General features: G+C 43.2%; 3 protein-coding genes across 5 annotated transcripts; all 3 read left to right on the forward strand.

Moving 5' to 3' along the window:
• Positions 1 to 11,542: 11,542 nt before the first annotated feature.
• On the forward strand, positions 11,543 to 15,288 carry LOC123189904 (protein BREAST CANCER SUSCEPTIBILITY 1 homolog). The gene is made up of 14 exons (XM_044602420.1): positions 11,543 to 11,805; positions 12,037 to 12,090; positions 12,171 to 12,241; positions 12,320 to 12,427; positions 12,545 to 12,813; positions 12,941 to 13,046; positions 13,132 to 13,193; positions 13,308 to 13,408; positions 13,577 to 13,763; positions 13,874 to 13,968; positions 14,058 to 14,187; positions 14,285 to 14,450; positions 14,690 to 14,808; positions 14,894 to 15,288. Exons 1-14 carry the CDS (start codon positions 11,726 to 11,728, stop codon positions 15,197 to 15,199), a joined length of 1,854 nt encoding a protein of 617 aa, XP_044458355.1. The 5' UTR covers positions 11,543 to 11,725; the 3' UTR covers positions 15,200 to 15,288.
• Positions 15,289 to 15,293: 5 nt separating this feature from the next.
• LOC123189905 (actin-related protein 2/3 complex subunit 2B) lies at positions 15,294 to 18,458 on the forward strand. Of its 2 annotated transcripts, XM_044602422.1 has the most exons (12): positions 15,294 to 15,414; positions 15,535 to 15,639; positions 15,804 to 15,908; positions 16,052 to 16,118; positions 16,220 to 16,427; positions 16,520 to 16,665; positions 16,743 to 16,820; positions 16,904 to 17,030; positions 17,105 to 17,196; positions 17,303 to 17,359; positions 17,600 to 17,651; positions 18,010 to 18,458. In XM_044602422.1, the coding sequence occupies exons 3-12, from the start codon at positions 15,850 to 15,852 to the stop codon at positions 18,204 to 18,206; spliced, it is 1,083 nt and encodes a 360-aa protein (XP_044458357.1). In that variant the 5' UTR covers positions 15,294 to 15,414; positions 15,535 to 15,639; positions 15,804 to 15,849; the 3' UTR covers positions 18,207 to 18,458. The 2 variants fall into 2 exon arrangements, with proteins under 2 accessions (XP_044458357.1, XP_044458356.1); XM_044602421.1 differs by lacking the exon at positions 15,294 to 15,414 and having other exon boundaries at positions 15,445 to 15,707.
• A 3,517-nt stretch (positions 18,459 to 21,975) lies between these two features.
• Positions 21,976 to 25,714, forward strand: LOC123189906 (very-long-chain aldehyde decarbonylase GL1-7). 2 transcript variants are annotated; one of them, XM_044602423.1, is made up of 10 exons: positions 21,976 to 22,105; positions 22,284 to 22,507; positions 22,579 to 22,811; positions 23,157 to 23,376; positions 23,559 to 23,940; positions 24,017 to 24,124; positions 24,372 to 24,572; positions 24,686 to 24,829; positions 24,999 to 25,169; positions 25,323 to 25,714. In XM_044602423.1, exons 1-10 carry the CDS (start codon positions 22,046 to 22,048, stop codon positions 25,482 to 25,484), a joined length of 1,905 nt encoding a protein of 634 aa, XP_044458358.1. In that variant the 5' UTR covers positions 21,976 to 22,045; the 3' UTR covers positions 25,485 to 25,714. The 2 variants fall into 2 exon arrangements, with proteins under 2 accessions (XP_044458358.1, XP_044458359.1); XM_044602424.1 differs by having other exon boundaries at positions 24,686 to 24,784.
• Positions 25,715 to 27,275: the final 1,561 nt, after the last annotated feature.

Below are 27,275 nucleotides of genomic sequence, written 5' to 3' on the forward strand. Positions count from 1 at the left end.
CAACCACACTACAAAAAAGACGGCCATGTACGCACATATGGGCGTGGTCTCGAACGTGTACAACGACGACATCTTGTTCATCGGCAGGCAACCGGCTGGGTCAGAATTGAGAAACAGCGTCATGTTCATCGGGAGGCAACCGACTGGGTCGGAATGCGTCCTGTTCATCGGGAGCTAATCGGCTTGCACAGAATAGCTGAAACGGGGTCTGGTGTACCGCAAAACGGAGTAAACGAACTTCTGTTCGACCGCCTACGATGGCAATGGGGTCCTGTTCATCGGAAGGGGGGTAGCGTACCGCAAAAGGAGGAACGAACTTCTGGCCAACTACCTACGGTCGAAGCGGTGTCCTGTTCATCGGGAGGGGTCTGGTGTACCGCAAAATGGAAGAAACAAACTTCTCGCCAACCGCCTACAATCAAAATGGGGTCCTGTTCATCGGGAGGGTTGTGGCGTACTACAAAACCGGACTCTACGGGCTACTGTTCATCCACCGTCTACTGCCTCGCTCCAGCCTCCACGTGCTATTGTTCATCCACCGTCAACTTCCTCCAGCCTCCATCGGCTACTGTTCATAGATCCTCCACCAGCTACTGCTCATAGAGCCTCCACGGGGTCTTGTTCATCCAGCCCCAACCGGCTGGGGTGTGGCGGCTTCCTTGGGGTCATGTTCATCCAGCGACAACCGCCTACACACGGCTAGTGTCTTGTTCATCCAGCGGCAACCACCTACATGCGAACAGGGTCATGTTCATCCAAACCCCACCGGGAACTGTTCATCCACAACCACCAATCGGCTGGACTCGCCACGTCTGACTCATTCTACGTATCACGCGTGTGGCAACAAGGGACACTGTTCATCCAAAGGCAACCCAACCAGCTAGCTACATCTTGCACAAGGGTTCGATCGACTTTAGTAAGTAGCAGTAACGATCGATCAGGTTCAGTTAGCAACGAAGGAGTCGGTTCAGTTAGCGACGAAGGAATCATTCGAGTTCAATTAGCAGCGAAGGGATCGATCGGCTTCAGTATGTAGCTAGTGCGATCGCTCAGGCTCAGTAAGCCAATGTCTCACTCGGATTCAGTTAGCGAACGCCTCGCACACACACGCGTATGAGAGAGAAACGTGCAAACCACATTGCATCGCTCGGCCCTGACCACCCACCATAACCAGGAACTCACCGAAATTTTCCTCACCCTCACTTCTACCATGATTTTTTACGTCATGAACGGCCCAAAGAATGTCATGCATGTGTATCTCCGGCCTACCAAGGACGAAAAGCCCATTTTTGTCATGATTTTTTGTCATAGAAGTAGGAGCCCACCACATCTATGATGATAAGTGTTTTTGTCACAATTATCGTTAGAACTCTCAGAACCATGACAGAAAAAGTTTTTGTTCGGGCCATAATGTCCTGGATGTGTCTTTTTTGTAGTGTTGCTATTAAGGGTAAAACGATGGGGTTTAATCATATTGCTTGAGTTTACTTCATCTACATCATGTCATCTTGCTTAAGGCGTTACTCTGTTTGTCATGAACTTAATACCATAAATGCATGTTGATAGCGGTCGATTGGTGGACTAATAATAGTAGATGCAGGAAGGAGTCGGTCTACTTGTCATGGACGTGATGCTTATATACATGATCAGTGCCATGAATACGTCATAACTATGTGCTTTTTTATCAGTTGCCAAACAGTAATTTGTTTCCCTCACCGTATGCTATTGTTTCGAGAGAGAGGCCTCTAGTGAAAACTATGGCCCCCGGGTCTACTTTAATCATATTATAAAAAACAAAAATACCTTGCTATAATTTATTTACTTTTATTTTGTTTTGCACTTTATCTATCTACATATACAAGATTTGATTCTTCCAAGTAACGAGTTCAAGGGGATTGACAACCCTCTTGCCCGTGTTGGGTGCAAGTATTTGCTTTTGCGTGTGCATGTGTTGTTCACTAGGATTTGGTTTGTGCTCCTTCGAGTTCAACAAATCTTGGTTCCCAGCTGGGGGAAATACTTATCACTAATATATTGCTTCAACCTTCCTCTTCAGGGAAAATCCCAACGCAGCTCACAAGTAGCAAATCTCAATGGAAGCTCATGGAGATCAACACTACAAGTTGCACTCACACTAGTGAAGGAGGACACCAAGAATATCCGGAGCACATGCAATGCAATGCAACCATGCCCTGCCTATAGCTACAAGGAGACCAAGGAAAAACATGAAAACTCTCGAATATAAGGAGAATTTGCACGAACATAGAAAGGACACATTGTATCTGACATCATTGGTAGTCACCCTATATAAGGAGGGTGACGATTGGTGTTGTAGCCATCAATGGTCAGGGTAAGTACAAATGGAGGAGTGATGTCTAGTACACAACTTATTCTTGTAGACTTGTGTTGGGCCTCCAAGCGCAGAGTTTGTAGGAGAGTAGCAATTTTCCCTCAAGTGGATGACCTAAGGTTTATCAATCCGTGGGAGGCGTGGGATGAAGATAGTCTCTCTCAAACAACCCTGCAATCAAATACAAGAAATCTCTTATGTCCCCAACACACCCAATACAATGGTAAATTGTATAGGTGCACTAGTTTGGTGAAGAGATGGTGATACAAGTGTAGTATGGATAGTAGATATAGGTTTTTGTAATCTGAACATATAAAAACAGCAAGGTAGCAAGTAGTGTGAGCACAAACGGTATTGCAATGCTTAGAAACAAGGCCTAGGTTTCATACTTTCACTAGTGGAATCTCCCAATAGTGCTAACATAATTGAATCATATAACGATCCCTCAACGTGTGACAAAGAGTCACTCCAAAGTTCACATCTAGCGGAGAAGATAAGATGAAAATGTTGTAGGGTACGAAACCACCTCAAAGTTATTCTTTCTGATCGATCTATTGGGCTATTCCTATAAGTGTCACAAACAGCCCTAGAGTTCATACTAAAATAACACCATATGATACACATCAACAAATTCTAATGTCGCCTAGATACTCCAATGCCACCACAAGTATCCGTGAGTTGATTATTCGATATGCATCAAACAACTTCAAATTCATAATATTCAATCCAACACAAATACCTTCAAATAGTGCCCCAAGGTTTTTACCGGAGAAAGAAAGACGAAAACATGCATCAACCCCTATACATAGATTACCCCAATGTCATGATAATCCGCAAGTTGAATACCAAAACATATATCAAGTGAATCAATAGAACACCCCATTGTCACCAAGGGTATACACATGCAAGACATACATCAAGTGTCCTCAAATAAAAAATGTATTCAATCCAATAATAGTGAAACCTCAAAGGTAAAAACTCAATTCATCTCAACAAGATAGAGAGGGAAAAACACCATATGATCCAACTATATTAACAAAGCTCGCGGTACATCAAGATCGTGCCAAATCAAGAACATGAGAGAGAGAGACAGAGAGAAACACACACACACACAGAGAGAGAGAGAGAGAGAGATCAAACACATAACTACTGATACATACCCTCAGCCCCAAGGGTGAATTACTCCGTCCTCATCATGGAGATCGCCGGGATGATGAAGATGGCCTCTGATGATGATTTCCCCCTCCGAAAGGATGCTAGAGAAGGCCTCCAGATGAGATTGCTTCTGTACAGAGGCTTATGGCGGCGGAGTGGAAGTTCTAGGTTTCTTTTTGGGTTTTTGGTATTTATATGAATTTTTGGCGTTGGTTTCACATCAAGGGGGTCCACGAGGGAGCAACAAGCTTGGTAGACCCTCCCTATCCCCCAAGGCGCGCCTACCAGGCTCGTCGCATCCTAGTGGCTCTTCTGGTCCTTCCACGAAGCTTCGGAGATCTCTTTTGGTCCATAAAAAATCACCGTAAATTTCCAACCCATTCCGAGGACTTTTATTTCTGCACAAAAACAACAAGATGGTAGTTCTACTGAAAACCACGCCAGTCCAGGTTAGTTCCATTCAAATCATACCAGAAACATATAAAATTATTTTAAACATGGAATTAATACTTCATAAATTATAGATACATTGGAGGCATATCAAGGAGTGAGCTTGATCTAGCAAAGGATTATACTTCTCTAGAAAACGAATACCTAAGAGGACACTATCTATCCCCCTGCAAAATAAAGGCGAGTGATCATGATTGATCCACCCACACCGAAAACCTCAACCTGGGGAATGCTTCAAGATTTTCCGTACTTCTGTATGTCTCGACGTTTTGCCATCCCAATGTTGTGGTGTTGGAGACACACCTCAATATATAACCGGTAGACCATTTTGCAACGAATGATGAGTGTGGAGTTAAATAGTCTTGGCAAGTAACGGTAAACGAGGGGTCCTTCTATTCAAAGGGAAACAACAAGATTAAGCTTTAAGCTTTCGAAGATTAATCATCAAGCTAATATGGTGGCTCATGTGGTTGCTAGATTTAGCTTCGATAGGAGATCATATGGTTGTCCTTTTAATAGTTTTCTGCCATGCATGGTGTATGTTGTAAGGAACGACTGTGAAAAATAGGTAATTAATTAATGCAAGTGGAGGCGTTTCCAAAAAAGGTAAGCAACAATTCAACTTATAATTTGTAGCTAACCTTTTATTGATGTTTGAATGGAGCAACAACATGATTTTCTAGCAAATCAATAGTTTGTATTTGAGAGTTCATGGAAAAAGACAAATGACAAATTCTTTTTGTATGGACATTGTGATTTGCCATGGTTGTTTATGGGGACATTAATGAAATACACCATGAAAAGGGTGGTGGGACTTAAACAATGCATGCAAGTTTTTTTCAGGAAACTTCGAGTGGTCACGAGTAGATGTTGTTGGTTTATATTGGTGATGTTTTCAGCCAGAGAAGAGGAAGGACAAGGTAACGGTTGGATCACATGGTTATAAATACTGGAGCGGATATTAATATGTAGTTTAATCAATCCAACCACTAAAAATCATTAACGAGCAATAAATAGTCTTCCTATGGGCAGTATGATAGGCAGGAGGTTTCACGCTGCTTAAAGCTTGCTAGTTCATCAGGATGGATTTAATGAGGTGGTGCAACATGCATCTAAATAATCACACATATTAAAGGATGCTCCATTTCCTCTTTCATGGCATGCTCTGGTTTGAAGTGTCTGTCGTGGTCTTGTAGCATTAGAAGAAGTCATGTTTGTCTGAAAAGTCTGCAACGTCCTCTGACGCCTTTCGGGGGGTGTAAACAAAGGCGAGGATATGTCCTTGCTATGTTATCATGCCAACCTCCTTATTTGGGGGCGGAAAACAATTATGTCAGATACAATGCGTCCTCACTGGACTGACTTGGATGGACATTTGATTTTCCTTGGTTGGATTATGGTGTCCTTGATGAAATAATCCAGGAAAAGGAGGGTGGGTCACAAAGTGTATGCAGGTATTTTGCAGAAGTTTGATTGATTTTGGAACAGATATTGTCTCATTATATTGGCGGTGTCTTCACTTAGAGAAGATGAATGACAAGAAAATAGTTGGAGTGGATATGCATATGGAGTTTAATCACAGTGACCACCAATCATCATTAATGAAAATTGAATATTACTTATTCCTCAAGATGGGTGGTATGTGGGACAATTTGTGACGCTTTGAAGCCTTGCCGGTTTTGTGGGGATGGATTTAATGAGGTGGTGTGGCGCGTGTGCGAATAATCGTCCTTGCATGACCATGAGGGGTGGAATACTATCCAAGTTAGGTCTACTCCCATGCACAAATCTAGTATGTTAGGGTTTTGGAATAAAATCCTATGTAGTTATTATGACAACCCCAAAGAGAACTTCAATGGGTGATGCACGAACTCATGCCAAATGATAACAAAGATAACAAGGATTTGGCATACAAAACTAGGAAAAAAAACTAGAGCACGAGGGAACTCATTGGCGAAAAACATATCATGGGATAATTAGTGACATGGATCCGACGTGCTTCCAAGGTTTCTCTTCAACTCATAAGAGCAACATGATGGTTCAGCTAATTGGGTGGAAAGTAAGAACTAGAAGTCGCCCTCTCACTGCAGCGGGTGAAGGACAAGAAGAATACATTGGGCACAAACAAGATCCACAATCCAAGTAGTATGATGCAATCATGGCTTGTATGCAACCCAACCTTTTCTATCCATCAGGTGACTAGGCAATGAAACTACATCAAAGAGGCTTGACGATAAGGAGACTTGGCAAGCACACATGTATTTGCCAAAAGTGGTTGTGTCTCTTGATCATGATGACAAGTACTCGGGGTGTGCATGTCCACTATCGGGGAGAGTAAAAATGTGGGGATGAGGTAGATCTAATATTGGATAATACCTCCCTGGAAAATGAACACCTAGAGAACACTATGTCTAGTCCCATCAAGTCAAGGGAGGTGATCATGATTGATCCTCCAACAATAAAAATCTCAACCTCTGGAATACTTTGATAGTGTGCTAAAATCCAATAAACTAATTTTTAATGAATGATGAATATGGTGGAACGAGGGTTATTTTGTTTGAAAAGCGAAATGATATGCCAACCAATATTTTGTGCCCAACCTTTATTGATGTCATGATAGAGTAAGAACAAGACAACAAATAGCAGTTCATTGCTTTGTATTGAAATTTCATGAAAACTAAAAATGGACAAAGGCCCTTTTTGCATGGAGACTAAAATTTGCCATGGCTGATTATGGAGTTTTAAAGAAAACAGTCCATCGAAAGGAGGATGTGATTAAAATAGTATATACAGGTTTTTTGTGAAACCTTGAGTGATAGTGCATTATATGTCGTCGATTATATTGGTGATGTTTTCACCTAGACAAGAGGAAGGCCAAAAGAGCTATTGGATCAAACAATTATGAATAGATAAATATGAATATGGAGTTTATTCACTCCAACCACCTACCATCATTTATGAGCACTAAATACTATTCCTCAAGATGCGGGGAGGGGTAGGCAGGAAGATTCATCTTGCTTTGAAGCTTACTGGTTTCATGTGGATGTATTTTTTGGAGAAAAGACACACACACGACTTTATAAATAAAGCCACCAGGCAAAGTATACAACCAACAGAACATAACAAAAGTAGCAGCATCCCCATCGGGAATCAACCGACATAAATAGTTTTACAATAATAGGAACGCAGGCCAACAACCTACTACCAACGGCCTAAAAGATTGACCAACTACAGCATAAGCACAAAAGTGAGCATTAGGAAGGAGCAGCTCGATATTGCTGAGATAAAGTTGAAGCCATGGTCTGTACTCGAGAGATCAACAACTCCATAATGTTTTGCATGACTGTGATGTTGGGTTTTAGAAAACAAAGAAGTGGTTATGACAAGCTCAAAGAGAACCACAATGGGTCATGGGAGGACATATATCATGTGGTTATGAAGCAAAGGAGTTGGTGTGCATGACTGGGGAAAAATAGGGCAAGAGGAAACACATTGGCGAAAAATAAGAAAATTGAATGAAAATGATGAGTTGGAAACGAGATGGTCTCTCTACAACTAAGAAATAAAAAACTTTCTACCAATCTTTTCTTTGCAGAAAGGCCGAAGGCCATATGTTAAATAAAACCACCCCTTACAAGATCTTCCTTACAATAGTCAAAAATTAGAGTCAAGTCCTCTATGAATTTAACATCGTCTTCCTTGTGTATCCACCAGCGACGCATCATGACCAAAACTCCTTCCCGTCTTTGGGCCTCCGTCTCAGAGGAGTAATTCAGTTGAAACCCAATAGCCTGTAGAAGCAACATCCGATGAGTTGTCGATTTAGACTAGAAGGCGCCGACGAAAACGATTTTGATAGAATGTCGCCCCAAGGGAGCCGAAAAATGAGAAGGGCCAAAAGACAATCCCAACTCCGGCTAGATAGAGAAGGGGGGGCAAACCCCACAAGTTTGCCGATGAAGCCGAGTGCCCTTCGCTCGATGCCACCGTCGTGATCAGCAGCTAATCACGACAGGCCAAGTACCATACGATCGACACCATGACTCGTCGAAGCCACTATGAGGAAGGACATCTACATGGGAAAATCGAGGAACCATTATTCTCATCTTCATGGCGTCGCTGCCCAAACTTCACAAGCGACGAAGAATTAATTAGCCCCCTCAAGTCCACATGTTTTACCATTTGCCCCCATGAACTTCCTCTCTAGCTCCGCCACTGGCCCAAACACTCAAATAGAGGGTCCCTCATCCTTCCACACACGCAATGCCAATAGAGGCTAGGGGTACCCGCGACAAAGCTGATGGTTTGAGGGGATGAGCAGTCGCCCCCTAATAGCCTCATATAGAGAAAACATAGGAAAACGTTTCAAATGCATGCATACTAGAACTCTATACGGAACTAAAGTATGACTTGAAGAATTGGGTGCAATGCAAGGACATCCATAATCTATTTTTTTGGGTAACATTTTTTCCTATGCCCCTTCTTGGCACCAACTTCTCCGGGACGGTGATATGCTCATATTGCAGTTGCCTACGTCTTTTGGTCTACATTGGTGACCTCTCGAGTTTAAATAAGGTTGCTCCAGTAAGGCGGGGGCGAAGAGGCGGCAACAAGAGATGCAGAAGGAAAACAGTGTTGTTTATTTCAAGGATCTGAATGTAATTTCTTATTTTTGTACGGGCTTGTTTATACAATATATTTGGCATTGTGCCTTTTCCACAAAAAAGAACATACCCAACATTTTCATTTTCACCAAATCCATTCCAAATTAGTTATTCCATGAATAATAATGACATTTTATAGATCTAAAACAAAAAACATGACACTACATTTTCTGAGAAAGACATGACACGAGTGACACACAACCTGCCCAAGTGGGTTGGCATGACACAATCGAGCCCATGCTAATGTGTCACGCACGACAAGGTCCGTGTGGGCATGTTTATAAGTGAGTCGTGTCGTGCCAACGCACAGGTCTCGCCACTAGGCCCAGGCACGACACATGTATTAAACGGGCCAGCTCGCGACACGTTTAGTCCTAACGGGGCACTTGCTTTTCGGGCCGGTTAGGCTGTTCTTATGCCATTTTTGGTCAGTTGGGCCTACTTTTTGCTATAAATATCAGAAAAAAAATAATAAAGTGGTCACGTGGTGCCGTCACGCGGGCCTCGCGTGGAGGTTCAAGCACGACCCACTTAGCCATGTGCCGTGTGGGCCCATCACATGCCGGGTATGCCTGGCACGACCCAGGTAGCCGGCTTTGTTGACACATCAGTTGGTGGTTCCTATTTATCGTGTAGGTTGAAGGTTGTCGACCAAACACGCACCCGCCGGTGATAGCTACAGGAATTTGGGCCGATCCAAGTAGTGTGTACCATTTTTTCTTTTTATTTTTCGTTTTTTATTTCATGTTTCTTTTTCGTTTCTTTTCCTTTTTTATTTTTATTGTTCCTTTTCATGTTGTGAACATCTTTCAAATTCACTAATGCCTTTTGAAATCGTGAACATTTTTTTTCAGAATCATGAACATTTTTTTCACAATCATGAACATTATTTTAATTGTGATTTTCTTAAACCCTTGAACATTTTTTTGAAATCATGAACATGTATTTACAAATTCATGTTATTTTTTCAAATTGTGAACTTTTTTTTACACTTTCACAAACATTTTTTAAATCATGAACTATTTTAGAATTCTCAACAATTTTTGAAATACGGATATTTTTGAATCCATATAACATTTTTACAAGTCATGAATTTGATTTTGAATTTGCGAACATTTTCTGGAATCCATGAATATTTTTATAAAACTCATGATTTTTTTTCGAAATCATGATTTTTCAAAACAAATCACATTCTTTTTAAAATCCAGGAACATTTTTTGAAATCTTGAATATTTTTGAAAATTGTGAACGTTTTTTAATTCATAATTTTTTTTCTGAAATCCATGAACATATTTTTAAAACCGATGAATATTTTCTGAATTCATGTTTTTTTCAATTTCACATTTTTTTCCAAATTTGGGAACATTTTTGAAATTCACGAACATTTTTGAAAATTGGAAACAATTTATGAATTCAAGAACATTATTTTCCACATTTTAAAAATCTGACAGCATCTTTGAAATTGCTGAAGATTTTCAAATTCGATTGTTGGTGAAACCCTGAACATTTTCTTTAATAATGAAGCACTTTGTTTTACAAAGCCAGAAAGAAACAAAAAAACAGGGCGCCCGCCCCGCGCATGGGCTGGCCGAAAAGCATGCGGGGGTGCGCGTTTGCGCATTACCCGCCGCGCAGGTCAATGAATAGGAGGTCTCCACTCCATCAGCTGCTGCCGGGTGCTAAAAAAAAAAATCAGCTGCCGCCGGAGGTGGGCCGGGCTTTGCTAGGCCGCGCTCCGCAATTGGTGGCTAGGTCTTCCTAGAGCAACTAGTTAACGAGCGCTCTTTCGGGAGCCTCGCAACGATTAGTGTCACTTGACGCGCTCTCAGCCATTTGCCACGTGCCGTGCTTTGTACGCTTTTTTCAAATTTTATTATTTTTATTTTTCTGCATGTGTTTTCGGCTTTTTAAACGGTTTTTTACCTGAGTTTTTTCGACATTTTGGTTTTCTCCCGGTCTTCCTTAGCTTTTCGATAAAAAATTAAAAAAAATATATTTTTGCACAAAAAGAATGCGTTTTTTTTCTTTCGCGGAAATCATGGTTTTTTTCGCAAGAGGTACGGTTGTGCTTTAGCGAGAGTCAAAGCCGTGCCTTTTGGAAACGAAAAAAACGTGTTTTCTGTTTTTTTTCGTGGGAGTCACGGTTTTGCTTCCGCGAGAGGCACGGTTGTGCTTTCGCGGGAGTCACGACCGTGCATCTTGGAAAGGGAAAAACAAAACACGTTTTCTTTTTTTTTCTTTCGCGAGAGTCACGGTTTTACTTTCGTGAGAGACACGGTTGTGCTTCGTGAGAGTCACGGCCGTGTCTCTCAGAAAGGGAAAAAAATACGCGTTTTCTGTTTTTTTTCTTTCGCGAGAGTCACGGTTTTGCTTCCGCGAGAGGCACGGTTGTGCTTTCGCGAGAGTCACGGTCGTGCCTCTCGAAAACGAAAAAAAACGCGTTTTCTGGTTGTTTTTTTCTTCCACGAGAGTCACGGGTGTGATTTCGCGAGAGGCACGCCTTTTTCGGAAAGGAAAAAAACCGTGCCCCGGTTCGGTTTTTTTGTCCGGTTTTTATATGAAAATAAAAGTTCGTCAAAATCTATCAACATGAGATCTAGTTTTGAAGATCTCCACGCGAGGAATCCAATGATGAAAACGGTTCAAGATTTGGATGACGGTTTAAAAGATAAAACGTTTTGAATAAACGGACCTATGAAAAAAAAAGAAAACTCCCAAGTTGCGACAAATAGCGCGCTGCATATGCATCACTTATCACAACTTGAAAAATTAAAATATTCTTTTCCACAAGTACTCCTTGATTAGTGATTTCGGGTCTTCCTGCTGTCGCCGCCAATCCTTGAAAGCAGCCAGTTTTCCCACAGAAGCTTCGCTCCCCCCCGCCGCCCGGCCCGAAAATTTCCCGCGGATGGCGCCAGAATTCCGAGCCGCGTCCACGCGCCCTCCAAACATTTCCTCCTTCCCGCTGGCGCCACTTCCTCCCCGCCATTTCCAGAGCTGGCCCGGGTATTTCACCGCCTCCAGAGCTAGCGTCCTCGCGCCATCACAGCACAATCCTTCTTCGTCTGGAGAGTGCTAGACAGGAGCGCGGTCGCGAGCGGCGGAGATGGAGGGCATGAGGAGGTTCGTCAACCCGCTGAAGCTCAGCGTGCAGAAGATGGAGCTGGAGCTCACCTGCCCCGTCTGGTACACCACCTCGCCTTCCCTTCTCCCCCCACCCCCCGTCTTTGTTCTCTGGATCTAGATGCGGATCGAGGCTACAACTTTGTATGCTTCTCGCGAGGATCCCATACAAATATGAGCGCCGATAATACTTGCATACAAAAAAGGTGGACTTTGCTAGATTTGGGTCCGGGTAAAGCTTGGCCTCCTTGATTTGTAACGACTGGCGATCTCAATTTTTCTTTTTTTTTGCAGCCTGAAGTTGCTCAGCGCGCCTACGATGCTGCCATGTTGCCACACATGCTGCAGGTTACTACTCTGACAACCTAACCGATGTGCAATTCTCTCTACTCACATCGCCTTGTGACGAATTTCTTGAATATTTTCAGCAAATGTGCCACTACGCAGGCTATGAATGGCCACAGCTGCGCCATTTGCAAGCTAGCCTACCATCCTCAAGGTACACATCGCTGTAAACCCAGGCGTTTGGTTACGGAATTTTCACTAATTGCTCACCTGATATCGAAACCACTTGCAGATTTAAGACCTGCTTCTCAAATTGAGGCGTTGGTGAACATTCAGAGGAGCATAAGCTCCACGGTCAGCAGCATGTCTCTGCAGCTCGGGACTCAAGCAGCCATTCCTGGTACACCATCGACCAATTCCTGTTTTTGTGCTCTCAGAATAACAAGCACAGGGTTTCTTCTAGCTGTGAGACCATACTAGTATGTTGATTGATTTGGAAAATTCTTATTTTGGTCAGTTGCAAAGGCTACATCTCAAGGAACTCCAGAATCAGGAACGACAAGTTCTTACAACCTGGTTGCTGCAAAGCTGCCATGTAGCCAAGCATCTGGACCTGCAAATGAAAATGTTGACGGTGTGCAAGCAATGGATCCTGCACCAGGAAACAGAACTAATGATGTGGCAGCTGGGCCAATGGTTATTGTACAGACAGGACCGTGTGGGTCTCAAACTCCTGTTGGCTCTGGGGATCTGGAATGTGATAGCAATGACCTTGAAGGAGAGTTGGTAATATTCTATCTTTTGCAGAGTAATAACTTGTTTCTACAAGCAAATTTGCTTTTTCCTCTCTTTGCATCTGGTATATCCTCTTTATAATAAAAAATCTCACTCATGAAACCGGTCATTCTGTCAGATAACAAGCGGATCACCTCCTCAGAGTACTTTGAAAAGAGGGCCAAATGTAACAGATGACAGTGCTAGAGGATTGAAGAGGCAAAAATCCTCAGATCAGAGTGAAAGTAAGTACTATTTAGTTTCTAACTAGTTACCTTTCTGAATTTCCAGAAATGGAAGACACTAATGTGATTGCAAACATCAATGCAGAACAACCAAGTATGAATGCTGCATGGAAATGCGAGTTTTGTCACTCTTCCGAAATCAGCGAGGTCAGACAATGGGCAAAATTTGATCTGTGTGCTGTATTCACCCACCACTGTTTGACTAGCCATGTCACTGACTGTTTGTATACTGCATAATCTAATGTACTTTTCAAAACTCAGTGTACTGGCCCTTTGTTGCATTGTCTGGATGAAGCACTAGTGAAGGATGATCAAGCATGGAAATCAAATGTTATCCATGTCCATGAGAAATGTGCTGAATGGTATGTTCCATGCAAGATTTGAGCTTATCTTTCTGTATTTACATAAAAGCTTACTTCTCTGACTGAAAACATACATTTCACTTCACATTTTTGTGGTTTTGTTTGTCTTATGGCTTCTGTTTCTAGTATCTGTGTCGTGATTACTAAGTTATTACAATACTAATACAGGGCTCCTCAAGCATACTTTGAAGGTGATATGGTTAAAAAGTTGGAGTCTGAGTTAGTCCGCTCTTCGAAGATGAAGTGTGGTATTTGTGGATTAAAAGGTGCTGCACTGGGCTGCCTTTTTAAGAGCTGCCGCAAGAGCTACCATTTACCATGTGCCCGTGGGGTCTCAGGCTGCAGATGGGACGAAGTAAGTCCTGCATCCTTTTTTTGATCTGCATTTAAGTTAAAGTGCAGTTCCTTTTTCTGGTATAAACATTTTGTCAAGTCCTATAATCAAATGAATGTGATGTGCTTTAGGGAGAGTTTGTTATGCTGTGTCCTACCCATTCATCAAAGAGGCTGCCATGTGAGAGATCGAAGTCAAAAAACAAGAAGGCCGCCCAGCCGCAACAGTGTGTTCTATGCGCATGTTATTTATTGCTGCATTTTGCTATATCTGCATCTGTGTCTTGATGGACTTCACCTTTCCTCAATTTGCCAGGCCATCTTCTGAAACAGTGCTTGGTGATTCAAACTCACCATTCCCGATGGAGATGAATGAACTTTGGACCTCACTTTGTCCGACAAGTGAATGGGTGATATGTGGATCTGCCCTCTCTGATCAAGACAAGGTAATTCTTGCTTGTTTGATTATACCATTCACATACTATTACCTCGTGTGACTGCTCTGATAACAAAGTTGTCTTGGTGTCTCTGGAAACTTAACAGGAAATCTTGGATCAGTTTGAGTACCACTCAGGCGTCACAACAACCAATAACTGGAGTTCAAACGTAACTCATGTGCTTGCCAATACCAATGAAGATGGAGCATGTGGTAGGACACGAAAGGTTCTCCTGGCCATACTTGCTGGGAAATGGGTTGTCAATGTGAATTGTAAGTACATGTCCTCTGATGACCAAGTTCTCTTGATTGGTCCCACTTTTCCTTGACCACTGCACATGTTAGACACAATGTTTGCTTACATGTGGTCAATTTGTTTTGTATTTATCCTGGCTATTGAGCTTAGCAGAACATTACTTGCTGTGTGGACATTGTGCCTGAATTTACTTTGGTTTCCCTCGTTGCACCCTTTTTGGAAGGAAGTTCTTATACAGCATTTTTCTGATATTTAGGGCTGAGTGCTTGCCTGGAGGCTAAAAAACCAGTCCCAGAAGAGCCCTATGAGATTCGCTCTGATGTCCATGGCGCGATTGATGGCCCCCGTATAGGAAGGCTACGAGCAATGCAAAAGGTTTGTATAGAAATTCGTTGAGAAAATTAGCAAAATGTAAAATAAAATCTGAACAGGCTATGAGTGCACATCTTTCTTTCTGTAGGCACCAAGTCTGTTTTCAGGGTTGACCTTCTACTTCATTGGCCATCCTCTGACATTCAAGGTTGAGCTTGATGAATTGATTGCCGCAGCAGGGGGATCTATCTTGGGCAAGGCTGATCTCTCTAGCACATCCCTGATTGTTTACAACAAGGAAGTTCCGAAGGGATGTAACGAAGACGCCGTTGATGAGGTTTTCAGTAAGAGGGAAGCTGAGGCTCTAGACCTGGCAACAACATTTGGGTGCAGGGTTGTTCCTCATACATGGGTTTTGGATAGCATAGCATCCTGCACTCTTCAACCCATCTGACATTGTATCTACCTTTTTTGATCGAGAATATGTTCAAAATGCTGTAACATGAGCACCGAATCAAATGAAAGAAAGATCTTCTCTTTTTATCGTCGGTGACTTTGTGTTGTCACACTCTTACCTTTCTTGCCTAATAAAAGAAAATCTTATGTTTCACCTACCGACTGTGACAGGTGCAGCTGGTCTACTATTTCTTCTGCAAAAATAAACAAGAGGTGAAACTTGTAGGATTAGGTTTGCTCTAAAAGACCCATCGGTTGGGTGGATTTTAACCTGGAAATTTCGTTCTACACCTTTGGGTGCCGTTCCAAAAATTTCTGAATTTGGCTACGCAGCTGATCATTCAGTGCTAGAGCAGTGGGAGAGAAGCATGGAATGATTGTGGAGTGCATTGGAAACAAAGCAAGGGTGAAGGGAGGCTGAGGTCACTAGGCGTCTAGGTAGGTTGCTTCTGAAGCAGTCCACCAATAACATGGAGAGGTCCCCTTCAAGCTCTCCAGTCTCACCAGTCAGATAGTCACCCTTGTCCTTTAATTGTTGGTGTGGTGTTGCCTCATGCCAAAACAACTCCTGAACCTCTTCGTTTTCCCACCATCATCACCAGGGCTATTATAAAGGGACGACGCCCGTGGATCCCCGGCGGCAAAGCCATGGCGTTCTTCAACGGCGGGTCGCGGGCGCTGGTCGAAATCTTGACGAGGTTCCAGAGGTGTGTCGCCGCTAGCTCATCTTTCACACTATTTGGACTGAAGCAGAGTTGTGTTGAGTTGTTTTGTTCTGAGCTCAGTGCTTAGTAGAGCTGCGGTGTTCAATGCTTAGTCCTGATACCGTGTCCATGCTTGGATGTTGCAGCGCCGAGAGACCAATGCCGGTGGATCACACCTTCTTCGAGTTCGGATCAGTGCGATACCATGTACAGGTGAATATGATCTCATCTTGAATCAGTCACTCACAAACCATGTGTATATTTGTTGTGAGCGGTGCTCTCAGAATCTGCCAGCTGATCGTATGTGTGTGCAGGCCTCGGCATCGGACCCCGAGAACGTGTATCTGTTGATATCGACGCCGTCCCTCTCCCACGAGGCGTCGCCGTCGACCGGCCTGCCGGAGTTCACGCTGCAGGAGGCGAGGAAGATGTACCACAAGTTCGCGGAGATCGTGGAGCCGTCCAAGGAAGGGTATGCTCTGACCCTGAAGCTCAACTTCTCCGGCCTGACCCGGCCAAAAGGTAGGCGCCTAGCTAAGCGTTCTCGCCGTCTTTCAGCCATGATCAGAGTAATCACCAGCAGCTTGCGTGCCTTTGTTGGAGGTGCTGTGCAGATCGCGCCAAGGCTGTTAGGCAGGTGTCGCTGCTGCAGTCCGTCGTCCTCGGGTCGCAGCTGAAGCACCTGCTGGGGAGCCTCGGCTCCTCCGGCGCCACCAAGCTCGTGTACAACCACCGCGACCCCTTCTTCGTCAGCAGGACGGTACGTACGTCCCCGCCGGAGTTTGGTGGAGACGAAGCTCGGTGTGTTTGGTTCGCTGATGGTGTTGGCCATTGCAGCCGGGGAAGATCAAGGCCATTTTCCCCATGCGTTTCCGGGACGACACGGACATAGCCGTCGCCACCTCCTTCTTCCAGGTGGGTGCCCGACACCAGCCATCAGTACTAGTTCAGTACCCACCCACCTGCTTTTTCGACCTGAGTGAGGTGTACGGGTGCAGGAGCTGCAGGACGCAGGGAACTCGTACGCGAAGGCGCCCAAGTGCAGCTGGTCGGCCATCCCGCCGCCGGAGCTGCGCGGGGAGTCCGTGCAGCACCTCACCACCAACGGCGGCTTCGTCTCCTTCGGTACGTTGCGTTGCCCCCTCTTGTGTCGCCTGTAATTGGAGTTTTCCGACGTGCTGGATGTCATGTGCGTGCAGACATCTTCGAGCGGCACGTGAAGCGGAAGAGGGCCGCCAAAACGGCGTGGATCCTGCTCAACTTCCAGGCCTACGTCAAGTACCACATCAAGGTTAGTTGGCTCGACGATCGGGTCCCAGTGAACGCTGGCTGGTGATATCTGTGTGTTGATCACCATGCTGGATTTACTGACGGTAACAGCCAACCCGTGGATGCAGTGCACCCGAAACTACATTCAGAGCAGGATGAGAAAGCGGCAGGAGAGCTTGGCAGAGGTACGACTTCCCCCCATCTTTACAGAAAAAAAAGCATAGATAAAACCCAAGAAAAGTGCAGGGAAAATGTTACTTTATGCCACACGCGTAATACACTCCCATTCTATACTTTCTGAAAAAAGAAGCTCCCGTGGCTGACAACTTTCACTGACTACTGAAAGAGTTTGGAATTTGGACGCTGCCGTGGCTGAAGCCAAGTTTCTAGTGATTGTGCTAAATCATTTGCTCATTGGGCTGCAGGTAATCCAAAATGCGAGGCTAAGGGGAGGCGATGACAAGAAGAAATCACAAGGTGACTTTAGCTGCACACTTATGCTCTCTTCTTGAACATAATTCATACAAGTCCTAGATACTGCAACCTCACCTACTTGTGTAAAGGAGAATGCTGGCTGTGATTAGTTCCGCAGCTGAACCCAAATGATATTAATTACTCCCTCTGTGAAGGAATAGAAGACCGTTCAGATCACTAAAGTAGTGACCAAAACGCTCTTATATTTCTTTACGGTGGGAGTACTGATAAGAACCGAATCATTAATTGGTGCTAACATTATTCTGATAGCTAGGACCATGCAAACACAACATATGCATCAGATGCAGGTATGGTATCTTTGGTACATGGGATCATCAAGCCTTTTCCTTTTGTCCCGCAGTGAGGAAGAAGAGCAAGAGAAGACTGTTCAGCCTCGGCAAGGCCAAGAAACTGCAGAAGGGTTTCAGGGCTGTCATTGACGGGATCAAGCGGCTCCGGCTGAGAATCAGAGTGAAAGCTCTGGACCGGTTCAGGCGGTGCTTCGTCGTGCCCAAGCTCGCTACGAAGAAGCATAATTACCTCAGACTAGGAGCATGAACAAAGACCCCATTCTGATGTCAGGACACACCCTCAAGCATGGGCAATCAGATAAGGAGGCGGTAATCCGGTATATGAATTTTCTTCAGGACAAGAGCTTTTTTGCAGGTTGTTTTGGTGCATGTACTTACATGCTAAAAGCTAGACATGACTTGGCTGTATTTCTAGGAGGATCTAGAAGTTCATGTAACCTACTGACCAGAGAATGGACACTTGGATAATTATAAAGATCGATGCCGCACAAGGGATTCATGCTCTTTTCATGTACCCATTAACAAAACAGAGATGGCCAAATCAATCTTCTGTCACACAGCAAGAGGATATACAAAGCTAAATGGGCATAATACTTTCTTCTACACATAAAAGATGTGCACCTAAGAGCATCACTACTCGAACACCCCAAAAGAAAAAACTTAACTCACAAAAACCATTTATTGCTTCATCCGAACCATTTATTGTGTTTGGATTCTAAAACTTGAAAACAATAAGTTTAAAGTGATGTTGAAATGTTTGCATTGTTCAAATCAATGTGTGAATTAATATGTTGCCAAAAAGTAGTTGAATGGATTTGAAGTTTGCTAAAGGAAGTGAGATATAGCGGAGGAAACTTTAGGGAATTAAGTTTTGGGGATCGGTATGAATGCAGCCTAAAAAAACAGTTTTTTTTGGGGGGAGTTAAGTTTTGGGGTTGGCTTTTTACGAGTTAAGTTTTGAGCTTCAACTAGAGATGCCCTAACTAATACTCTTAACACCCTTTCAAACTCAAAATGGATCTAAAAATATTGAATTTGAGAACACAAAGTCTATATTGTTCTATAGTCTCAGCCTTGATGAAGAAATCTGCTTGAATCTTTGGCGGGACATATTGGAGACAAATAGTTGGCTGTTGGTAATGGGAGCACATCAACCATGAATCCACGCCAATATGCTTGATCAGCTTATGCTTATATGGATCATAGACAATATGAACAACATCAACACTATCACATAGAAGCAAGGTGGGTGCACCACATGACACCAAGATCAGCCAGGAGCCGTTGAAGCCATACACACTATCATAGACATGACCGTGTTAGTTAGCTCTAAAATTCCATTGCTAGCAGGTAATCAAGGCGATTCAGTTGGGTGTCGGTGACCGCAGGTCTCTTCGTAGTTGGTGAAAGTGCTCCATTGCCCTCTAGTGGATTCTTGGTGATATATGATAACTTGATTAAAGGGACTAAAGTTTGTTCAAGTATATTTCAAAACAAGTCTCAAAAGATGCAAGTTGGAAAGACCGTTGTTGACCAAATGTTGGCAAGGCTAAGGACATCTATTTATAGCTTTTAGTGATTAAAGATTACGTTGAGTCCATATGTGTGCTCAAGTTTGTGAGGTGATACTTTTCTTTCAAAGTGCCTAGAGATCAAACCCCAAAATCACTCAAACCTTTCCGCACATTTAAATTTTACATTGTTTGGAGCCACCGACTCAAATCCACTTGGAGCCCTTGACTCCATTCCAGAGAGATAGCCGTGGTGGGCATGCCTTAAAAACGATCTCGCTAACGCCTAAGTGTTGGGCGAGATCGTTTTTAAGGCAACTGGTATCTCCTTGCTCATGTCTTCTGCTACGGTTGTCGAGCTTGCAGGGCGTGCCCTTCAACAAGCAGAGCTTCTTGGTTTTCCTTGCATTCTGTTTGCTTGTTGTATGGTGGTGTAATTGTGTTCTATATACCCATGTATCTTTTAGCCATTGGTCTTTCTTCCTGTTTCAGTTAGGTGATGATGTTGGCTGTAATCCTGACCGGTTGATGACATCGTTAATTCAAAGCCGTCTCGTCTCTATCCTTTTCTCTAAGAAAATCCATTTCATTGGAATAGTTGTATGATAAGTTGGTGGTTGACAATATAATCATATTTACCAACAAACTAGCATAAACCCTATTGGAGATGCTCTAAGCGAGGGAGGAACGGCTTAAAAATTGCCTTAGTTAAGGTCAAACGACTTCGACCAGACGCAAACGGAACGGAATTTCACTCAGTTCTTGAACTGCATCCAAAAGTAGTGAAATTAAACAACGTCCGAGAATTCGACTAGTATGTAATATCACTACTTTGCCATGCTTAAGCATTGGTGATTTTCTTTGGTCCCCCCCCCCCCCTTCTTTCGTTTATCAATCTAATGCTCCATCACTGTCAGCGTACATCAGCACATGTATGAAGGAGAGAATGGATAAGCAAGTAAAGGTGGCAGCTCTTTCAAATAAATAATTAAATATAGGTGACAGGTTCCTGTTATTTATCAGACATATACTCCCTCCATTCCTAAATATAACTCTTTTTAGAAATGATTGAATCTACACTCTAAAATATGTCTACATACATCCGTATGTTGTAGTCCATTTGAAATGTCTAAAAAGACTTACATTTAGGAACGGAGAGAGTACTTATGTTATACAATGGCAGCATGGTAACGCTGCTTACATTTCTTTCGTCAGCTTAGTTCATGATATCTACGGAGTATTAGCTTTGAACATGCTTTACATTTTGACTTGTGCAACTTCCTAGAAATGATTGATTGCCTGATCTCTAAGCCTGTCGATATGTCCTTAACTTTTACTACGAAATATAATTTTCTGTACTTTTGACAGTTTGACCTGACCAACTTCTTTCAGCTGGCGTCACAAGCATATGTATATTCTTTTCTGCTCTTCACTGGCTATTCCATTTACAGTTACTCTTGCATTGACTAGATAAAACAAATTCATAGTAGGAACGCGTGAATTTTACAGGAATCTGACGAGAAAAAGGACGCCATTCCCAAATTCCAAATGAGCCCCAAGGGGGCAACTTAGACAGAATTCAGAGACGGAAGCTTTCGCCTAACAGAATAGTCAGTAGCAAGCAACAGCATGTTTTGTGTGACCAAAACACCCTAAAAGCATGTTCTACTTCTGTTCAGGTAGTACCTTGGAAGGACAAGTCACAGTTAAGTACCGTTGGTGCAGTAAAATACAGTAAATAAACAAAGACTGCTAATGGAAAGGAAACATGCAGCGGCACATGAAAAAAACGACTCCCTTTGCACAATGTTGCAAAAAATATAGAATATATAGTAGTATATCTTTAGTAAATAAGAAGCAGGAGCTCAAATTCGAGTATACTGCAACATGGCAAACATACTTGATACCAGTGGAAAAATGTGCAGACTGAATGGTGCAAGTACTCTTTGAAAGATTAGTATCGGTCATCTCAAGTGACCTCAGCGCATAAAAACAAAGCATGTCTTGGCCTATCAAGTCAGGGTGATATCGAGTAAATGTAAAACCGACCAGGCAAGTTATCAAAAAGATATACAAAATGCGTGCACCTAAACAACGAGCTAGCTTTAAATAAATGCACAGTGTCCAGGTTCCTTGTCTCACTTGGTCTTCTGCCAATCCATTAGTATACCATATATACCAACATCACACATGTAAAAAACACTCAAGGGCATGTTTGGAATGCAGGAATTGACAAAAAAGTTGTGTTTCAGTATTTTCCATCTTGCTTGCTCGTTCTCGGACTAAACTAAATGTTATATGTAGGTAATAAAATTGAATGAATACCAACCTATGGACATTAAAATCTACTTTGTAACTTTTGTAGTTAATTTCCTTATCATTTTCTCTAAGAAGAGATTTACAAAAAAAAAGGTCTCAAGGTCTCTCCAGAAGACATCCATACCTATGGGGTGTTCTCTGTGATATCAATTCGTCCTTGCATATAAAACTGCAACCAGTGCACAAAGCACTTGGCAGAGCGCTGAGGGAGCTGCTTATACTTGGAAGTGGGGAAGGGCATCGTCCATCCATCGCCATGGCAACACGGCCGGGCCCTTTGACTGAATGGCCATGGCAGTGGATGGGAAGCTTCAAGGTATGATATCTTGTTAGCTTTTCATGTGTTCCTTTCTGGTGTTCGTTCTGGGTTCAGAAATTAAGCCAATGACACGACCTTAATGAAGAAGCAACAGAACTTCATTTGTGTTCAACTCATATTATTCCTATCCATCAGTACTTACGTTCTTAACCTGATGCCCTATCCATGCACACAGTACCTGGTCTTGGCGCCTGCGGCGTTGCACACTGCGCACAGGGTGGTCACCAAGGGGTGGGGGGACATGAGCCTGGCATACGCCGCCATGTTACCAGCTCTGCTTCTGAGGATGATCCATAACCAAATCTGGATCAGCTTGTCTCGCCACCAGACCGCACGCAGGAAGCACATCATCGTCGACCGTGGACTTGAATTCGACCAGGTGGACCGGGAGAGTTCCTGGTAAGTCTCCACCATAATCACACATGTGCAGATATCTTGTAATGACAAGTAATCCTTGCCGTTCTGTACAGGGATGACCAGATCATCTTCAATGGGCTGTTCTTCTACCTGGCCTACGCAGCCGTCCCGAATGTCAGTCGCATGCCGGTGTGGAGAACAGACGGAGCCATCATCACCGCCTTGCTTCACATAGGACCTGTCGAGTTCCTGTACTACTGGTTCCACAGGGCGCTGCACCACCATTTCCTCTACTCTCGCTACCACTCACACCACCACGCCTCCATCGTCACAGAGCCCATAACCTGTAAGTAATAGCATTCAGAGTAACTTAAGCACAAACAGTGGATCCCACAAAAACCAGTTTCATTACCTTAGTGGCACTGCTCAAGGAATCCAAGAGCTTTGCATAAGAAAAAAGAATGATCACATATGAACCGGGACATATTTACATCCGAAAAAAGGCGCGTGCAAGTCTTTTGCGCCTTCTCGGGCATACTTCTTCTAATACAAACGACATGCTCTTTGATGTGTGCTTGAGAAAAAAAAAACTCTAAAGCTTGTTATGTTCACAATTAGTGTTTCTTCTTTAAAATTTTTTTTAGTGTTTCTGTCTTGAATTCTAACACAAACTTTACCTTATAATTGGCAGCTGTCATCCATCCATTTGCTGAACACGTGGTTTATTTCCTGCTATTTTCGATCCCCATGATGACACCAATTTTTATGGGCTGTGGTTCTGTCCTGGCTGTTGTCTTGTACATCACGTACATCGACTTCATGAACAATATGGGGCACTGCAATTTTGAGCTGGTGCCAAAGCGCGTCTTCCATGTCTTCCCTGCTCTCAAGTACCTCATGTACACTCCCTCGTAAGTGTAATATCTTCACAGCAAAACTTACCATCTCGTCCAGATGATGAGACTTGGGCTAATGAATTCTTACTCAAAGCTGACTAGTGGATTCTATGCACAAGAAGTCAAAATGGTTAGCCATAGCTTCATAGAACCACGGACAAAATTATTTACCGTTATTTTGTCCAACATTTTCACAGGTTTCATTCTCTACATCATACACAGTTTCGTACAAACTACTCGTTGTTCATGCCGTTCTATGACTACATATACAACACCATGGACAACTCAACTGACGAGCTGTATGAGAGAGCACTGAAAGGAACAGAAGAAACACCAGATCTTGTCCACTTGACGCATATGACCAACTTGCGATCGACTTATCATCTTAGGGTTGGGATTGCCTCTATAGCCTCCAGACCATCGGAAAGCCCTGTATGGTATATGTGGATGATATGGCCAGTGGCATGGCTGTCAATGGTACTGGCATGGGTTTATGGATCTTCTGCGTTTGTCGTTGAAAATCACACACTGAAGAAGTTCAAGATGCAAACATGGGCAATACCAAGATACAACTTCCATGTAATGGGTTTTTGGTTCTGTGTGAGTCATATGGTTTAACAGTTTCGCAGGCTGCTAACATCTTATTCCTGTCCAGTATGGCTTGATTTGGGAGAGAGAATCCATCAACGGCTTAATTGAGAAGGCAATACTAGATGCTGATGGAAGAGGGGTCAGAGTGCTCAGTCTAGGACTGTTAAATCAGGCATGACGGCCATACTTTTCTCACATAATTCCCTGTCTGTACTTGCTTTCACATGGCACTTAACTTCTGATCTGATTAGAACATATTCACACACATTGGCAAAACGGATGTAGGGACAACCTTTTGATTACTTCTAACTAGTATATGGATTAATAGGGTATTTTAACAAAAGTGTTGCCAAAGTTTAGTGCACAGCACACACACAAACTGGGCAGGGAAAAGAGTTAATCCCTTGTTGCTGGTACAGGCAAAACAACTCAATGGAGGTGGTGAATTATTTACAAAAAAATATCCAAAATTAAGAGTTCGACTTGTTGATGGAAGTGGCTTAGCAACTGCAGTGGTGCTCAAGAGCATCCCTTTAGATACAAAGCAGGTTTTTCTTTGTGGAAGCAGTTCTAAGGTAGCCCACGCCACAGCTACAGCTTTATGTGAGAGAGGTGTCCAGGTACCCATCCGGCTGCTCTTTTCTTGAATTCATTTGTTAGCTCATATTATGTCCATTAAAAATATTGGCTCTAATTGTACTCCAAATATTGCAACACTCAATTTTGTGTGTAGGTAATCATGAACCAAAAGAAGGAATATGACATGCTCAAGTTGCGAGTTCCAGAGAGCAGCACTGGCTATCTGAAATTCTCCAGTGATGAAATACCCCGGGTAAAAGTTATCTGGAAACAGGGATCGGAACCCCAAATGGAAGTGGTGAATTATTCACATAATTTTGGTTGTTAACATAGTATTGCTATATCACCCACCAACAAATGATAAGAAATTACTCGGAAGACCAATGTAACTAGCATAGTAAAGATAAGAAATAACTAAAGGAGCAACGATAAGCAGAGTATTCATGATTACTCCTTCACTACAACAGATCTGGATAGGAGATATCATAGACGATAAGCAACAACGGAGGGCACCAAGTGGAACAATATTTATTCCTACATCACAGTTTCCCCTTAAGAAGACACGCAAGGATTGCACCTACCTGGGTAGCCCAGCAATGAAGATCCCGGAGACAATGCAGAACGTTCACACCTGTGAGGTACTGACAATATGTTATCATTACCTGTTTGAGTAAATTTTGAGCTAAGCAAAATACGACTATTTAATGTACACAAACTGTTTACCTAACATTTGAATAGGCCTAGATAGTGTGATCCACACTGACATGTGTTGCTACTCGCCATGTGAACAGAATTGGCTTCCAAGAAGGGTGATGAGCGCATGGCGCATTGCCGCGATAATACATGCTCAGGAAGGTTGGAACATGCATGAGTGCGGAGATGATATGATGGACATCGAAAAGGTTTGGTCGGCAGCTATTAGGCATGGATTCATTCCTCTGTCAAAGGCTTGATTCTTCTGAATCCTGGCAGAAATGTTACTCGGCAATGATGCAAAGTTAAGATTCAGTGTTAAAAGAATAAGGAGTGTCAGATATGCTTATCAGCTTGCTAGCTTCATCGAGCAGGGTCCGCATATATCTAGATAGAAAGCCATAAGTGTGATATCCATACTACTCATAGGTATATACTGTATGTATGAGTAATCAACTTGTAGAAAATTATCAAAGCAATCATCAGACTATCGTGATCTTCAGAGATAAAATCAAGCAGTGTAGGAATGACGTAAGCTGGAGAGAGGTCCAGTGACTTCAGGTTTTCTCAGCCTTTGTGGTTCCTCTACATTTATAGAAAGGGGCACATGGCAGTGGTTTGGTGCCCTAACTAGATGGTGTGTGCACAATCTTTGTAAATAACACGGACGCATGGGTAGACCAGCGATATGAGGCAAGAGCGAGGATGAGGGATAGGTGAACCTACAGCCAGTCGCTCTGAATGCACACCCTCGCTCTAGGCGCCGCCCATCGAAGCATGAAGGAAACTTCTTATTTGAGACCTGAAAGGAGTTTTCTTCTACAGCAGATGAGAAAGGAGTCTTTTAGAGGGTATAAACTAGAAACAAAACCATCATGTTGAGGGCACCTATGTCACATAACCGGCACTTTTCGTAAAATTTTCAAGTTTGGAACACACCATAACAAATAACACCGAGGATTTTGACAGTGGAACTGACATGCTGGACTGGCACGTCAGAACCTACATGGCATGATTACGTGGACACTGTGCTGAGCTACGAGTGGACCCCATCTGTCAGCTTTCTTGTACCCCATATCTTCTCCTTTCTTCTCCCTTTTACCCTCTTTCTATTTCTCTCTATCTAGAAATCCGTTCTATGTGCACAAACCCACTATTGTGATGCAAATGCTAGTGCTGGTGGGCACCTTGCCGGAGGCCTGGGCACCTCGGTCACCACCAGCTTTGAGCCTTTGATGTGCCATCATCCTAGCTTACAGCAGGTGGCGAGAGATGGAGGATATGTCTGTGGAGTGGGGTTCCTGGTGTTGATCCACACCTCAAGGTGGCGGCATATGGCCCGCTGGTGGCCGAGATATCATCAGCTCCTATGTCAAAGACTAAACAGTCTGTGGAGAATCATTTACTAGACTCACATGCTAAGCAAGAACGTGCCAATACCCATTTGCGGTCGAAATTCAGTGCAGCCCATGCTTCCTTGGACATTCTATTGAACACGGCTAACATTGACTTGTAAATTATCCTAGAAGTGATTGATCTTTAAGATTTGGCGGTCTGTCCTTAATTTTACGGTAATGCTAACTGGCGAACGTTCGTCGGGAAGGAACTCCCAGCAAACGCCCTCGCAGCCGTTTGATCGAGATCAAATGATGGCAGTTTTGGGGAAAAATTGCCTTCTCTAAGAAGAAATTGACATGCTAGTCTGAAGAAATTGCCACCCCCTACAACTAAAATTGCCATCGAAATCGTTCGCAATTGCCATCCTTCCCAGCGAACGTTCGCCAGCTAAGAGGGTCCTTATTTTATCAAGTATAGTACTCCCTCCGTTCCTTTATATAAGGCTGAACGAGGGCATGTTTGACCGAGTTTATAGAAAAATATATTAATATTCACGATATAAAATTTATATCATTTGATCCATCATGAAAAGTAGTTTCATATTTGATCTAATAGGTATTACAGATGCTGTTATTTTATTCTATAATCTTGGTCAAATATTCTAAGGGTCTGTCTAGAACTCAGTCGATTGAGACTTAACGAAGTCTCGGTCG

The sequence above is a fragment of the Triticum aestivum genome, chromosome 2A (assembly GCF_018294505.1).
Source record: "Triticum aestivum cultivar Chinese Spring chromosome 2A, IWGSC CS RefSeq v2.1, whole genome shotgun sequence".
Classification (NCBI taxonomy): Eukaryota; Viridiplantae; Streptophyta; class Magnoliopsida; order Poales; family Poaceae; genus Triticum; species Triticum aestivum.